At 41.1% G+C, this 16,730-nt stretch overlaps 1 protein-coding gene across 11 annotated transcripts in view; it reads left to right on the top strand.

Annotated features, from left to right (window-relative positions):
- NCKAP5 (NCK associated protein 5) overlaps positions 1-16,730 on the top strand; it is a 588,547-nt gene that overhangs the window by 275,849 nt on the left and 295,968 nt on the right. For all 11 annotated transcript variants that reach the window (XM_083404704.1, XM_083404711.1, XM_083404705.1 and 8 more), the window contains one exon: positions 14,132-14,195. In XM_083404704.1, coding sequence (XP_083260830.1) covers positions 14,132-14,195 — 64 coding nt within the window. The remainder of the gene's footprint in view (positions 1-14,131; positions 14,196-16,730) is intronic.

Below are 16,730 nucleotides of genomic sequence, written 5' to 3' on the forward strand. Positions count from 1 at the left end.
GCCAAGGGGTCTCATGGTAATGATGATAATAAAGTAGAACTCTAAGTACTTGGCAGCTTGCCTAATTGTGCAAATTCCCTCCATATGCTTTTTGGATTGCAGTGTGTTGGCACGTATCATGCAATGCTGAATGCTAATACTAATTTTAAAAGCAACTTTAGGATTGATAAATCAATCACTTGATTGGTAAATCAAGAGAAAGCCGAAGGTTCTGGCAGCAAGGTTGAAGCATTCTAGGTGACCTCTTCCTACACTTTTTATTGCATAGATTAAATTGAAGGTGTCCATATAGCTGAACCTAACAAGAACATCAGAATGTGCACAATGTAGATGGGCTAACACTGTGGAAACATTAATACAACCAGGTTCTGTGCTGAATTTACATTCCCTTCACTTCAGTATGATACATGTGGGAATTGCAACAGCAGAGATAATTTGGTTTGTAACCTAAGGGTTAATTCTGTTTTTAGTAAGTCAGCTAATCAAGGGGTGGTGGTGGGGGGTGTTGCTTAACAACCAAGCAGATCATTGTGATCTTTGCTGAGGTAACACGGGCTCTGATAGGCTGTGTGCTTCTGAGGGAGTTTTCATCTGAATAGTTGGTTGGATGTCTCCCTGCTGCATATAAGTCATGAAATAAAAAAAGACAAAACCTGTTTTTTTCTCCTTAAATTATACTCTTTGTTCAGTTCTCTTAGTAGTGTGTTACCCGGATTTCTTTTCTCTCTGGGCTCCATCTGCATCATTTACGTGACACTGCTAACAATACATTCTGTAATGTTAGGTAACTACATAAGATGATTAGTTAAAATGTCCACTTAGCTAAAATGTCTCATTTTATAGCTGAGCCCTAATCTTAAGGATTGCAGTTAATCACATGCAGTGCATAATGGCAGTAGTCGCTGGCACTGCTTCCCTGGTTTCCCAGCACTGTGCACTGCTGCTGCTGCTGCATACTGAAGGGAGGAGGCAAGGCACAGCTGCAGCTGCAGAGACACAGTGCCCCGCTGCTACATCTGTACTGCGCTTAGCTCCCTGCTGCCCTGCCCCTCTCCTGCTCAGTAACTAACAGTGATGGATGGTGTTGGGGAGCCTGGGAAGCAATGCTGGGCTGCCCTGCCAGCCACTACTGCATAATGGCCTGCATGTGCACCTCTGTTTATCTGGATAAAAAGATAAATTCCAGTGGTTAGATGGAGACCAGATGAGCGTTATGATACAGACAGACATTTAGTTGCATATCTGCATTTGCTGTGCACTTAGAACTCTTGATGCAATGCATGGAAGTTTGTTGCTGGGTCTGGTTGCTAGTGGCTGGGTTCCAAGAGGGGGAGGAAAGCTAGATGATGGTGGTGGTGGTGGTTAATTAGACTTATATACCGCCCCTCAGCAAGAGTTCCCAGGGCAGTACACAGCATAAAACACAATAATTAAACCAAAACCACAGAACAATGACCCCGCCTTCTGACAGATACATTTAAAAGGCTGTAGGATATTAATTAGCCCAAGGTCTGGTTGAAGAGGAACGTTTTTGCCTGGCGCCTAAAATATATATACTGAAGGTGCCAGGCGAACTTCCTTAGAGCATCCCACAAACGGGAAGCCACCACATGTGATCTAGTTGCTTGCATTTTAGTATACCCTTGTCTCCTTGTCTGGATAGTAATAATAGTTTTATTTCAAGTTCAGTGTATCTTTCCTTTACTCTTAGTATTTTCTCTCTCAGTCAGTATAACCTTTTCTGTTTTCAGGGTGTGTAAATGGATATGAAATTTTAAAGTAAAAACAAACAAACAAAACCCCTTTTTAAAGAGCTTTTCTATCAGAAAAACAAAGGGCATAATATTTACTTATACTCAGCTGTCACAACATTTTGCATCTGACAAAGTATTGGCTGTGCTCTCACACTAAGCAAATCCGTCTTCCAGAATCTTTCTGATGTTTGTGGCATCAAGGTGCTTAAAACACCTGACAGGTTACCACAAAAACTGACACTGTCTTTTCATGTTGTTTCTAGTATCCATTTTCCCACAGTTACCAACTTGTTCGCCCGCCCAACACATATTCTAGTAATGTTAGCTAAGCAATTTAAATGTTTCATTAGAAAGGGAAGCTGACAGTGTCTCGCTGTCAATATAAAACCACAATATCATTAGATATAATCCCAGTCTGTTGGGTAACGCAATAGGAAATCACAGGGTTAGAATGCAAATTATTGGTTCATTCATAAGAGATGTAAAGTTGAGCTCATCAGCATAATGCCGGGTCACTGAAATCGAGTGACTGTAGTGTTCAAACAGGAAGCAGCATGTAGCAAAGGAACACCAGAAGCTCTCCTCCTGATGCCAATCCTGGCAGTCTGAACTGTGATCAGTAAGGGAATTATTGACACAACTGTGTAGAATTGCCATTTAATAATGTAAGGCAATGCAGCACTTTACAGCTTGCAAGGCTATAGACCAGACATTGTGAACTACAGCTCCCATCAGTCCTGACAATGGTCAGGGGGGATGTAGTTCACAGCAGCTGGAGGGGGCCGGATTGGGTACCCCTGCTATACCTGGGAGTAAGTTCATTGAATTCAATGTGTCCTATTTCTGAGGAGACTTGCATAGAATTGCACTTTTTGGTGGCCAAGTTAGTATTTCTTGCCTAAATATTGGCAATAAATGGGTGTGATGGTTATGAAAACACTTTTATGTATCATTGTGTGTGTGTGTGTGTGTGTGTGTGTGTGGTTGTGCTGTGGAAGTTGAGGCAGGATTCTAGTTGTTGTTTTTTCCTTTCTGTAACGGAGAGTTAAGTTAATTAACTGCAGTATTCCTGAATTCACCATCTGCTTAGCAAGGAGCAAGCAGCACCTGTTTACTGAGTAAACACAAACGACTTGTATTTATATTACTTTCTTATCTCACAGCAGTTAAGAGAAACGGCTTGTTAAACTGGCATACAAACCTTTAATTCATACTGCTTGTTAATGTGCTTAATCACAAGATTGAAAAAGTAAGCCTGCAATTCTTGGAAAACATTATGTTCTGTATGCCAACCCTAGTAAGTATCCCACATTGGCAATCACATGATTAAGATCAGTTAAAAGGTCAACTGTTAATAAAAGCCTACTGCCTTTCTCTAGATTGCAGACACCAGGAGCATCCTGTTGCAAAAATCAATACACATTGGTATTAATTAATTGGACTTTTAAACATAGTGTTGGATGTAATAAACCCATTACGTACGTAAGTTCTTGGAAATTATTAATCAATAGTCAACTCCTGATTTTAAAACAACATAATTTATTGCATATGAAGCAGCGAGCCATCTCTATTATCCAGTATCCATCTTGCTTCATCACACATGTATTTTTATTTATTTTAATAATTTATATACTGCGTAACATCAAAGTTTCTAAGCAATGCACAACAGGGATACAGCCTAAAGGCAGTTACATTTAATGGTAAAATCAGAAAGTCTCACTTAAATTTCCCGTGGAAATAATAATAAAGTCTTCACCAGGAACTTGGAGGGAGCCTGTCTCAGATGGAATGGAGTATCATGAGATTGGGCCCACAGTACAGTACTGTACACATGGCTTCAGTGGATATGAGCTGGGCATCTGAGCCATGGGGGTACATTAACAGTGACCCCCACCAGAAAAACAATGATTGAACCAGGTGGTCTGTCTTACATGCTTTAATATTTTCTTCCCCTTTCTTCCTGGGTGGTTTTTAATTAATTGGTCTAAAGAGGCTCTGGAGTAACCTTTTCCTGAGAAGACCAGACAGAAAGTAACATATCCGGTGTCTCTTTAAATTTGATACTTTATGGGTGTGGAGTAATACGTTTTTTGAAAACAAGTCCCTTGGTGTGTTTCTTACGGAAAGCAAACAAACAAGGGGGCAAGGCAAGGCTAAAGAAAACACCACCCGCACAAAAGACAAAAGACAAAACCCACAACAAAACTACATGTTGTGTAGTTATGCACTTCAAATGTTGAACTTTTGCTGCATAAATAACAGTTTGTTACTTGAATTGTTCTATAGCAGGGGTGGCCAACTCCCAAGAGACTGCGATCTGGCAGTGATCTACCCCCTTTTGGGGGGTTCAGATCAAAGTTGTTGAGCTTTTTTTTGAGGAAGGACGGGGGCCATTTTTGGGGGGGTTCAAGTAAAAGTTGTTGAGTGCCATTTCCCGCTGCTATCTGTAGCAGGAACCCCCCCCCCCCCCATCATTCAGTTTGTATAGACTTCACTCGCACTCACACACTACATACGCTACACTTCTGTTATAAATTCATACAAAAGCAACCATACATCAGATTTGCACTGTTCTACTTTTATTTTACTCCATGAAGGAAGGACTACAAAATGGGGAAGGTTTGATATACAGGCCATCAACTACACTACAGACTTCCCTTGAGCATAGCAGCACATCCACAGGAGCCCTGCCCAGTTGCTATGCCAACCCTGATGGTCCCAGACAGAAGTCAATCAAAAAACACAACAGACTGCATACAGGAGTGGATTCAACACGGACTATAACAAAAGAACAGTGATTGGATTTCCCCTCAGGGGGCAGGAAACTGCAATCTCCCCTTTGTCACCTGGAAAGTACTCATGGGGAGGGGAGAAAGGAGGAACCAGCCAGGTGTAATGTATGCATGATGTTTCTGGGGGTGGGCTTGACCTAGAGGAGGGGAATTTCAAAAGTTTTTATAAGGTCTTGCACACCATTGTTCTGGGTCTTTCCTCTCTCCTGCGAGTGAGGGGAACACCCTGCTGCAACAGTACAATAAAGGCCAAGCCTACAGGCTGCTGATTTGCTCCAATTTACTCTGGTTGGTGTCTTTACTTTTTGTCCAAGGGAGCCCTCGGATTTTTCCGGCAACATATCCCAGATTGTTAGATATCCCATAGACTGTCCCCGGGACATGTGAGGCTGCTGATCCCTTATTTTCAAATCTGAAAGTTTATAGCTATGGTTGTTGAGCTTCTTTGGGGGTGGGGGCAGTGATCTACCAAAAATGTCCAGTGATCTACTGGTGGATAACAATCTATCTGTTGGACGTGGCTGTTTTATAGCATTTATTTTCTCCCTTCTTTAGTCCAGTCACCATTGGCAGATGGTTCTAGGACTCACTATATTTCCACCATGCCAGGGCTCACCTATGTAAGAGCTGATCCACTGGTGTAGGAGAGGATAAAAGGCCCTCTTGGAGTTTACTCCGCATGTGACTCTCGTCACTGTAGTTCTTGTTTCTTTTTAAAAAAACAAAAAACTATCCAAAATGCAGCAATGGAGACTGCAGTCTGCAGTAGAAGGGCCAGCAAGGTGAGAAGGGCAACTTAACCATTGCCTTGTATTTTTCTTCTGGGAGAAAAGAATGGAGGTAACTGTATTTCTGGTATCATTTGCCCTAAATAATCTGTTTCTAGGTTTTCCCCAAGTTGCCTTCATCTTTTATATACAGTGGTACCTCGTTACATACGCTTCAGGTTACATATGCTTCAGGTTACAGACTCCGCTAACCCAGAGTTAACTTCAGGTTAAGAACTTTGCTTCAGGATGAGAACAGAATTCATGCTCCGGTGGGGCGGCAGCAGCAGGAGGCCCAATTAGCTAAAGTGGTGCTTCAGGTTAAGAACAGTTCCAGGTTAAGAACAGACCTCCGGAACGAATTAAGTACTTAACCCGAGGTACCACTGTAGTTAATGTGTTGGTAGCCAAATCTGGTTTCAGCCGTGAAGTGTTGCATCCGAACCAGTGCTTAGGCTACATTTTCCTGCTCCAGGAAATGAGGAACAAGGCTGGGCTCGCTCAGACTGCATGCAGCAGCACAGAGCCCCATGCACAACTTGGTTTGCATAACTATGATGTATGGCTAGCCTTCGTTAGGCAGATTGCCATTTGGCTACTGTCTGGAGTTAGCCAACAGGCTACCAGCTGACACCTCTTTTCTAAATACACAAGTCTTCGGCATGCTTTAAATATTGTAGGATAGCAACAGTTATTGACATGCAAATGACTTTTTCCAGTGCTATATTCCACTTTGGAGATTAAAAATCCAGTAATGACTGTTAGGACTCCTCTAGAAGGTGATAAATCATGGCTAATCGTTGAAGGAAGAAAGCTGTAGTGATTGTGTGCTAACCACAGTTCTAGTTAAACTTGTAAATTAATTAATTGTGGCCGCATCTCCTGGGCTGGATTCTTATAAACTTAATGAGAACAATCATGGTCAGTATTTGCTTGTGGTGGCATGCATGGCATTGAAGGCTGCAGCAATATATAGTGTTTTAGGCTAGAATAAGCACTATGCAAGAGCATTGACTTCCTGGTTTTGGATGTGCTGCCTTTCAAATGATGTGGGTCCTAGATACTTTCAGTGGTTAAAGAGGGCTTCATATTAGTGGGGATTAATAAAGAGAGAGAGAGAGAGAGAGAGCCATTGTTTATTATTTTATTTTATTATTGTGTAACATTAAAGTCTGCCCTACATTAATTTAGGCCACATTTTACTTTGCAAAACACAACTTACCCAGACAATGAAGGGCATTTCCTTAGCTGACTTTTAAAAATAGTGGCATAGCACATGGGTGTTTTGTAGCTAGACAAGTTGTGTACATGGCCTCATTTGTTGTTAGCCCAGGAGGTGCCAAAACTTTCTCAGTTGTTGCTTCTTTGTCGTCCTATTTAAACGTGCAAGACTTCACAGCTGATGTAACAGAACACAAAATGTTAAGTGAGAGGATGCATTGAGAGATGAATGCATTATGCAGCTTTGATTGTATAAAAATATTGTGCAATGTTCCTTAGCACCATGAAACAAAGTTACAGGTAGTTTTGAGACTTACAGTGCAAACTGAATCATGACTGCTCATGATTCCTGCTGAATTCAATGGGGCTTACTCCCATGTCTGTGGGGGGTTAGGATTGCATGAGGGTTAGGATTGCATCCTAAGGCACTATTGAGTAGTGCAAGGGTGGAGAACCTGTCAGACCCACTGAGACAAAAAGTTTCCCCACCCCTAGTCTAATGTATCTGAATAAAAGCAAGAATCAGCCGCTGAGATTTCTCAATTGGTTTTTCATAGAACTGTAGAGTTGGAAAGGACGTTGAGGATCATCTAGTCCAGCCCCCTGCCACACAGGAATATGCAGATGTCCCTTAAGGGGATCAAACTTATGCTGTTGTCAGCACCACACTCTAGCCAACTGAGCTTTCCTGCTCACGGGGTATACTTTCCCAGAGCTATGTAAAATGCCCTGAAAACCCAGGTACCCATTATTGTGCAGTACATTTATATATTAATATTGTCACAGGAGCCTGAATTATTAAATGATGCTAACACACTTTGCTTTTGTTGAACACTTTATTTTTATTTTTCAACACATACATTCCAAGTACTATTAACACTGAGTTGATTTAGACATCTCAATGAGCCAAGGTACTTTGTTAGGAAGGAGTCTGTGTGCTTCTCAAATCCTTCTCAACTACCCCCATTCCTTCATTGTGGCTGTGAGGAAGAGGCTGGGAGATTTGATTTCTGTTTCTTACCTGAACTCAACAAAATGTGATTAGTCATAATTTTGCTTCAATAGCCCATGGTTGAAGTTGCCTTGTTTCAACAAGCCATAGTTAATCACAGCTTGTTGCCCTTCAGTTCACTCTTATTTGCTTCTCACATTCCTTGACTCCTGCATTCAACTAACTGGGGATAAATTACATTGAGAGGGAGAATCTAATGTCATTGGAGGCCTGGCTTGGTATATGGTTTAAGGTTTTTTTGTATGTAAAGTAGAACTGTAGGCCTCATTGCGAAGACCTAAAGGGCCTGATAAATCCCACACACATTATATTTGACGTCCCTGTTGTAAGCAATGGTATGGATTATAAGGATCAAGCCCTGCAGAACAGGACATAGTTCTACTGTGCAATTGACTTATTGAAGGTAGCCCTGCAATCTATTTTTGGAATGTGTAGGTCATAGTGTCAATAACTTGCTGTCAATTCCATCAGATTTATTTTACATATTTGCCTTATTATGTTCCATTTATCCCTTTGCATTCCCTTATGTCTTGTGGAGTCATTTTTGAGGGACTTACTCTGGAGCAGAACCTTGCACTGGCAGATGACACCTTTTTATCTGATGGCTAACTGGCCTTACAAGTTTTGTTTCCTAATTAGATGAGTTGAGTTTTTATAATGAGAGGAGTCATTAGAAGGCAGGATTAAAAACCAGCCCTGCTTTTAGGGTTCTTTAACATACCTGCCAGCATTATGGAGATGAACGATGCCCAATAGGTATAACTGCTCATGATTTTGCAAATGGCATAATCTATTAATGTGAGCTTATTAGTGTGCTAATGGAGATACACTAAAAGCAAGACAATTCTCGGAAGCAGAACCTTGGTTTTGACAGATAAAAATGGAAGTCCTTTTTCTTTTAGCCTTGAACAATTTGCCTGAACTATTATTATACATTTGTATGCTTGCATAAAAGAGTGCATGTATCTGGTCTGACCCTTTTATAGTTTGAATTTTTGCTCAGAAAGGATTTTCTACTTTCAGGATCCTTACCCCAGTACCCCATTTTACTTTTGCAGCAGATTAGAGCTTGTTACATGTAGTGTATGCATTTTAATACAACATCTGAGATACACACACACACACAATCTGGAAATTCACTCTGTCACAAAAGGTATTTTCTTTATTAGCACCCACAATTGCTTATTCGTTAATTTCTTCAGTTCTACAGAGATTGTTTCAAAGCACAGCTGTTTAGCTTTGTATTTCGTGTAAAAATCATGAATATGTTGGCATAGTGTAGTAGAATTTTAGTGTGTACGTGTGGGGACAGGATAGGAATTGCTACTAATTCCATGAAGTATGCTATTGGTATATATTGGAGCTAAGATGATACCTGGAACAGGACTGGTGCCAAGGATTTGCCATTTGCTGGGGCCCTACACCCCAGCAGGGAGGTCACTGACAAGAGACCCCTAGACTTGCTGCATTGAGGAGGTAGATTAAGTTGGTGTTTGTGGAGTGTGTTGTTTCAGAGGTCCAGCAAAACCTGGACTTGACACTGATAAAAGAGAGGTTAAGATTTGAGTACCAGTTCCCTCTACTCAAACTGACTGGTCCCATTTTGAGTTTGGTGCAGCTCCATTCAATCTGTATCTTCCTCAAAATAGGCCTTGCACCCTACCCATTCCTATTTCCTCACTTTCCCAAAGGAGAAGAGAATTTGTAGCGTGCACAACAAGCAGCAGAGGGATAAGTTGACCTAAGAGACCCATGTGGAGCCTTAGCATGGCTGCACTGGGTATGCAAAATGTGACTTGCTGCCTGGTATTATGAGACTTGCATGGCAGTGTTCTGATCCAATGCCAGATGACACACAGAAGGAAGCATGGGTTGGTCAGGACCATGGATAGTTCCAAGTTAGCCACTCGCTCCAGCAAAGGTTGAGAGCAGACTGAGCCTTTTTAAGCTCCTGCTCTTAGACTACCTCTCTTGGGTTCCACCCGCTTGTCACTAACTCTAGGTTCTTAAAGCCCATTCCTCTAACTGAAGAGGGGCACTCTGTTCCCGAGCCTGGTGCATTCCCTACATTGCTGGACTGTAGAGGTACTGGGGGAGGTATTTGGTTCCTCAGGTGAAGGTACCTGTAAAGATCCAAATTCTTGCCCTACTGATACAGGAAGTTCTTCCGGGGGCTCATATTCCTCAGCCTTGGACTTAGTTGTTTCCTGATCCTTCAACATCAGGTTCAGAGCATCTGATCTGTCTCCTTAGCTAGATAGTCTGCAGCCTCTGACTCCATGTTGTAACCACTGCTGGACTCTGGGCTCGTAACATGCATCCATGGAGAAGATCTTTATGATTCAGTTCTGTTTTTTCCTTGTCCCTCTTCCTATTCACCATGATGTGGTCTCAAATAGCATGATGGTCCACTTCAGAAAAGGGTGTGTGTCTGTTGGCCTTTCATGCCCTATTTAGTCTGTCTTCTATTACTGTTTTCCTTGTGCTACAGAAGGATACATGGGTGTTTTATTGCCCAGGCAAATATATAGGGAGGAAGGAGACACAAATAAATTTTAAATAATATTTTGTTTTTAAATAATTTGTGAAGTCCCAAGTCTAACACTGTTGATTTCTATAGACGCTTTAAACTCTGTTTATGATCCTTACAGTTTGATATAGAACTTTAGCTAATGAATTATCCAGAATCATAGTTGACAAAACAGTTTGGTTGTCTTTTACATTAAGTTTTCACTTTTCTTTAATGTTTGTTTTAGAATGGGGGATGGACAATAATATCATATGGGACAAATCAAAATACTGGTGTCAGTATTTCATCATGGGGATATTGGACTGAATTTGGTTGACCCAGAAGCAGTTAAATTGAATCATAAGTGTAGTACTCTGAAACATTTTTAGTTTCAGTTGACTTAAGTTGACTTATTTTGTTTATAAAATCAGTTTAAAGAGTGCTGCTTGATTTTGTTTCTATACTAAATGTTTGCAGGTGTTATTCAAAATAAAATAAAAAATTAGCTTTTGTGGTCTAACATTCAAACTTTTGATGCAACTTGAGAGTGCTGGATAAAACTGAGAACTAAAAAAATCAACAGCATTGTGTCAGAAAGTGAAATGTTATTAGTGAAGTTCAAATGAGGTTTCGGGATTCTCAAAGACTCTGGAGACATTTAGCTGCCTTTCCTTTCCTATGTAGAATTGAATAGGGGCAGTCAATCAGTGCTTTCACTTTCCTCACGGAATGAATAAAGCTGAGGCTTTTATTTACAGACAGCTGAGATAAAGGAAAGGAACTGTGTGGTGGCCTGCATTGTTTCTACCAGCTATAATCTAATGTTGCTTCCACAGTCCTCTTCTCTGCCCCAGATATTTTTTTCTGAATAAAGAGCTCAAGGAATAATTCCTTTGGCATTAGTTTCTTAGTCCAAGATTATTCACGTGTGTGAGAGTTGTTCCACTACAGCCTAAAAGTGACTAAAGCAGCAAACCAGTACAGAAGCACAATTTGACCATTGGCTAGAACTAGCCGTACAGTCTATAGCTGACTGCTCAAAAGTAAGCCCCCTCCAGTTCAACTGGACATACTTTCAGTTAAGAGTGTATAGGATTGCAGGCTAGCATGATCAACTGCTTTGTAATTTGCTTGGGTTAGCATTTTATGCAGGGCATCATTAAAAAACAAACAGTAAATGAAGCTGGTGGTTGCTAATACACTGTGAGGTGCTGAACTTGCAGTTTATAGATTGCCCTTTTTAATGAAATAGCATCAAGGTCTTTAAAAAAGTTTAGAGCATGATTCATAAATCTACTTTATGAAAACCCCACAGCCACAGAAGTTTCTTTTACCATGTACCTTGTTCGGTTAATAGCAAGAACAGAAACTTTATTCAAAACTTGAGAATCAAAACAATGGTCATTGTAAGTGACATTCAGTATTTATACTAGCTACAATTTTGAGATACTGAAAGTCTGGAAATGGAAATGGAGAACCATTTTTTTGTTGACTCCCCCACCCTTTAAAGCAAAAATAAAATAAAAATGCTTTTAACTTGCCTTGTAATTTTTCTTTTCCATGAAAACTCTGTAGAATTTGGGGGCATTATTTTAGATGGATCCTTACCAAATTGGTAACAACAAGAACAACATTACAAAAGGTATTCATACAAACTGAGACGCTAGGTATGTGTACAAGTTTCTTTATAAAGTGTTGAGATACACAAAATATGGCTTGATAATGAAGGGAAAACTGCATATAAGAATTAAGCAGCACGTAAGAGTGGGTAAATTATCAATCAAAATAACATATTAAGGACACAGAAAAGAATAGAATGAAGAGTTTTTAATTTGCATTACTTTTTTAAAAAAATAGAGGTTCCAATTGCTCTGCAGACATAGAGAAAATGGGCAATAAATATGTAAGAAGCTAATTTATTAACTTGGTTCCTGCCTATTATGGGGAAGACAAGGAGACTAGTTTGCTGTCTGAAGACATAACTTTTCAAACACAATGACTATCAGTTGCAATGTATCCTGTGGATCCTCATAAATCTCTATAGAGCAGGCTTTTTTATTCCTCCCTCTGCAGGGTTTTTTTTTACCCACAGCTCTTCCCAACAGATTGGTTCACAAAAGAGCATTGCTGGCTCCGTCTTCTCACTCGTACTTTATCCAGTCCTACGCAGTGGGGTTCATTGGCAGTGAATGTGTCTAGGAAGGAGTTGCTGTCAGCATTGTTGACACTTTCAAAGAACTTTCTTGTAGAACTGTCAAGGAAGTCATTATGGTGTGCATTAGTTGTATCGTGTGTTTTTTAAGTATAGCGGTTGTTATTGGCAGTGTTGATTCCCAAAATTTATGTTGGTATTTGGGCAAGATGCACTTAGAGGTACCGTTGACCAGAAGCTAGCTGAACAAAGTGATATTTCTCTCAGAGCTTATTGAGTGCTCTGGGCAAAGTGAGAATGGTCTTGGGAGTTTAGCATGTGGAGGACACTCTTGAGAGTCCCATGGACCCCAAGAAGATCAAACCTATCCATTCTGAAGGAATTCAGCCCTGAGTGCTCACTGGAAGGACAGATCCTGAAGCTGAGGCTCCAATACTTTGGCCACCTCATGAGAAGAGAAGACTCCCTGGAAAAGGCCCTGATGTTGGGAAAGATGGAGGGCACAAGGAGAAGAGGACGACAGAGGACGAGATGGTTGGACAATGTTCTTGAAGCTACCAGCATGAGTTTGACCAAACTGCGGGAGGCAGTGGAAGACAGGAGTGCCTGGCGTGCTCTGGTCCACGGGTCATGAAGAGTCGGACATGACTAAACGACTAAACAACAACAAATCTTGAACCGCTGTGGAGCTATCTTTGCCTGTGAAACCTGTGACTGTTAGGGAAGAAAACATGTAGGGAGGGAGTAGGAACATGGCGGCTAGTCCCACATGTAACCACTTGATTGTACAATCCCTACATGTGGTCATTTGCCATGTTTTTTGTATGGACTTATGGGTACAAACTTTTATGGACATGCAAAATGGGTATAGGGATGGCTGAGGGAACATGGAAAGACAGGTCCACATTAACTCAGCCATCTGTACAATTTCTATGCATTTTCAGGCTTGTGTACATTATTTAGGACCATATATAGGAACACGGGTGGCGCTGTGGGTTAAAGCCTCAGCGCCTAGGGCTTGCCGATCGAAAGGTCGACGGTTCGAATATCCATGGCGGGGTGCGCTCCCGTTGTTCGGTCCCAGCGCCTGCCAACCTAGCAGTTCGAAAGCACTCTCGGGTGCAAGTAGATAAATAGGGACCGCTTACTAGCGGGAAGGTAAACGGCGTTTCCGTGTGCGGCTCTGGCTCGCCAGAGCAGCGATGTCACGCTGGCCATGTGACCTGGAAGTGTCTTCGGACAGCGCTGGCCCCCGGCCTCTTTGAGTGAGATGGGCGCACAACCCTAGAGTCTGTCAAGACTGGCCCGTACGGGCAGGGGTACCTTTACCTTTTTATAGGAACAGTACAACTCCTGCTGCTCCCCAATCATGCATCCTGTTTTATTCTCTTAAGATGCTTTGAAATGAATGATATAGAGATGGAGTTTCTTTTTAAAAGAGATGGGTTATCATTTCTTCTAAAATTCATATTTTTGGTATTGAAAAAGTTTATGTTATTGGTCTTTAAAAAACACCTTTCAGTTTGCTTTTAAGTCTACTTTACTTTTGTTGCAGAAGTTAGGGAAGTAAGTGTGTTATCACAGAGTAGAATAAAAGTCATATGCAGAACCATAGGCCATTTATTAAACAATACTGTATACCAAAAGTGGAGTTTTCACATACAGTTATGATCACAAACCACTTTTGGGTTCCCTCACCCTGGGAAATAGTAGGTGCTTATATGTATCAATTTCGCTGTCAAGAAATACAACAAAAGCATACAAGTGCTTTAAAATATATGTTATAAAATATGGCAGATAAATCAGTTTCTGCCAAGGGGGGTTGTCGCATTGATGAGCAAGAATGCTATGGTGACATACAAATGATACATTTTCCCAGCTGGTGAAAAATGAGCTCCTTTTTATGCTTTTCTTCTTTCCACAGGGAGAAGCTGTCTGTGGCTCGTCTACAGCAGGAAGTTGCGCGAAGTAAGAGTGACAGAACAATGGTAAGTTTTGGCTTTGCATTTGTGATTTGTCTTGTTCCCATTCAGGCTTCACACACACTGGCTTTGTCTGTGATTACAATCAAAATGTAAACGTACGATTTTACAGATGATGAAATCATAACACCGCTTAGAAAGAGATCACTTCTTTTGATAGCAGGAAGTGGTAGAGAATCCCAGGAAAACATTATCGGTCATCATAACGGTTTGCTTTGACTGCTGATGACCATATGAAAAATCATGCTCATTAGGTGCATAAATAGGCAATTTTAAGATTGAAATCAGATACACTTCATTAGTAATTAATCACCCAGTGCTAGCTATGGAGAATGGACAAAGAAAACCATGGAAACATGTGAAAGATTGATCATGCTCATTCTTAAGTCTTTCTTTCCATTCACCTTTTCCATACTCCATGGAAATCATTTTCCTGCTGTTACAGTGTGAAGCTAGAACTTGGCAGTGGCTTGGTTTATAACTGTGACCACAGTTTTAGTGAGCCTTCTTGCACTTTTTCTTTCTATACAATACCTTTCTGAATGTAGCCTGGTTGTATTGGTCTCTCCCCCCCCCCCCCCAATGAAGATAATGTTCCTGTGTTGGCTAAGTGAAACCCAAGGATTAAAAACAAAAGGCTCCATCCCTCTCTGTCATTTCTCATACCCATATACAAGCATGCATTATAAAATGCAAACACAAGGTCTTGAACTGGCAGTCTCTAGTTATGATGGCCATCCAAGCTCTTAACAAAGGCAGTACTACAGAGATCAGCCAGTCCACGGTCAAGGAAGGCTGCCTCTTTACAGTGGTAGGTCAGGTGAGGTGACTGTCCCTGACTGCAGTTAAAGCATCAACTTTATTGCTTATTGATCTTCTCAAGAGATAGGCTCTTCATGTCTGCTACACTTTGCCTTTCCCTTTACAGGAGCTGCAATACACTTGATGGTCAGGCACTAGCACCAGTTCATATATTACTGCATTTAAGCAAACTGCAGAAATATGAGCGACCTACTTCTGATTCACTGTAAAATAAATTATATTTGAAGTGGGACTTCTTTTCCTTGCAGTGATCTGGAAGCACACACACACACACGTTCACATCTGTAAGTTCCATCCTAAACACTAATTGCATGTTTGTTGAAGTTGAGTTCTCATTTATTGGTATTTCATTCTTCACTATCTTGTGTTTGCCCTTCATTTGTCAATTCGGTTTTGAATGCAATTATTAACACACAGTTTCTCAAAGTATGTAACTTGAAAAAAAAAGACATTGCACATACTTTTGTAAACCAAGAAATCTTTAATAAAAATATGTTTAAATGAATAAATAAAATCACTTAAGCAATAAGAATTTAAGGTCAGATATGGGGGCTCCAAGTGTTGGTTGGCCAGAGGTGTCATTCATCTTTGTGCCAGGGGTACACAAATGCTACCTTCCCCACTATTAAAATGCAAAACTCTCTTCAAGGAACTCCCAAGTGGGCAGAAGAGAAAGTACTTTAGTTCACAGTGTGAAAACACGCATTGTCACATCACAAATTTTCTAGCTGGTATGCAAATAAAAATGGAATAAATATAGTAAAATCTAACATTAAAATCCACAGCCACAAGTAGGCAACGCAAGAAAGGAAAAAAAAACAAGCCATGAGTAAATCCTGCCACACACAGAAAGAGCTGAAAACCACTAAAAAGCACCCAACTCTCATCTAGTGCAGCATGGGTTGAAGCCATACTGTTTTTAAGTGCAGCTTGTGGAAGAACTTACCTTCAGCATTGCACCCTAATACCTGTTTGGGCAGGTACTGTTGTAAGGATTTGTCAGTTTCCTGAGTTTCATCACACCATGGATTGGCTGGAGCATGCCTTAGGCTGCTGAACTGAGTGTTAGTAGTGACTGCTTGAACAGAAGCTGCAGCTGCAGCAGCAGGATGCTAATTGCGACCAGCGTCTTTCGCAGTTTAACCACTTGTGTGGCCTGGCTGTGGCAAATATCAGTGCTAGGCCCTCTGATGATGTTGACTCTTAGCCCTCAGGCAAGAGTAGCTGCACCCTGCTGCTCCTGGTGCTCAGTGGTAGGTCTGAACTCACTGAGGATGAAAAGCAGCAATGAGCAGGCACCGTGATCTGAAGCATTGGTCCCTTGCTTATAGGTCAGCACCAATAAATCCATTTACATGATTGTCATTTTCTACAGATAACAAGACTCTGGTTAAAAAGGAACCCATGCAACCTCTGGGCTAAGAGTCTCCTAAAGCAGTATTTCCCAACCTTGGGCCTCCAGCTGTTTTTGGACTACGACTCCCATAATCCTCAGCTAGCAAGACCAGTGGTCAGGGATGATGGGAATTGTAGTTCGAAAATAGCTGGAGGCCCAAGATTGGGAAACACTGTCCTAAAGCTGTGTCTGAATGTAGACAATGGCAGAATGTAAGGATGATCTAATCAAATGATAAGGTGTATCTAATCTAATGATCCAATAATGTATATCTGGTCTATGATACACTGGATGGTTCTTGAATCCATTTTGGTAGACTTCCG

Source organism: Podarcis tiliguerta (genome assembly GCF_965153285.1).
Source record: "Podarcis tiliguerta genome assembly, chromosome: 1".
Taxonomy (NCBI): domain Eukaryota; kingdom Metazoa; phylum Chordata; class Lepidosauria; order Squamata; family Lacertidae; genus Podarcis; species Podarcis tiliguerta.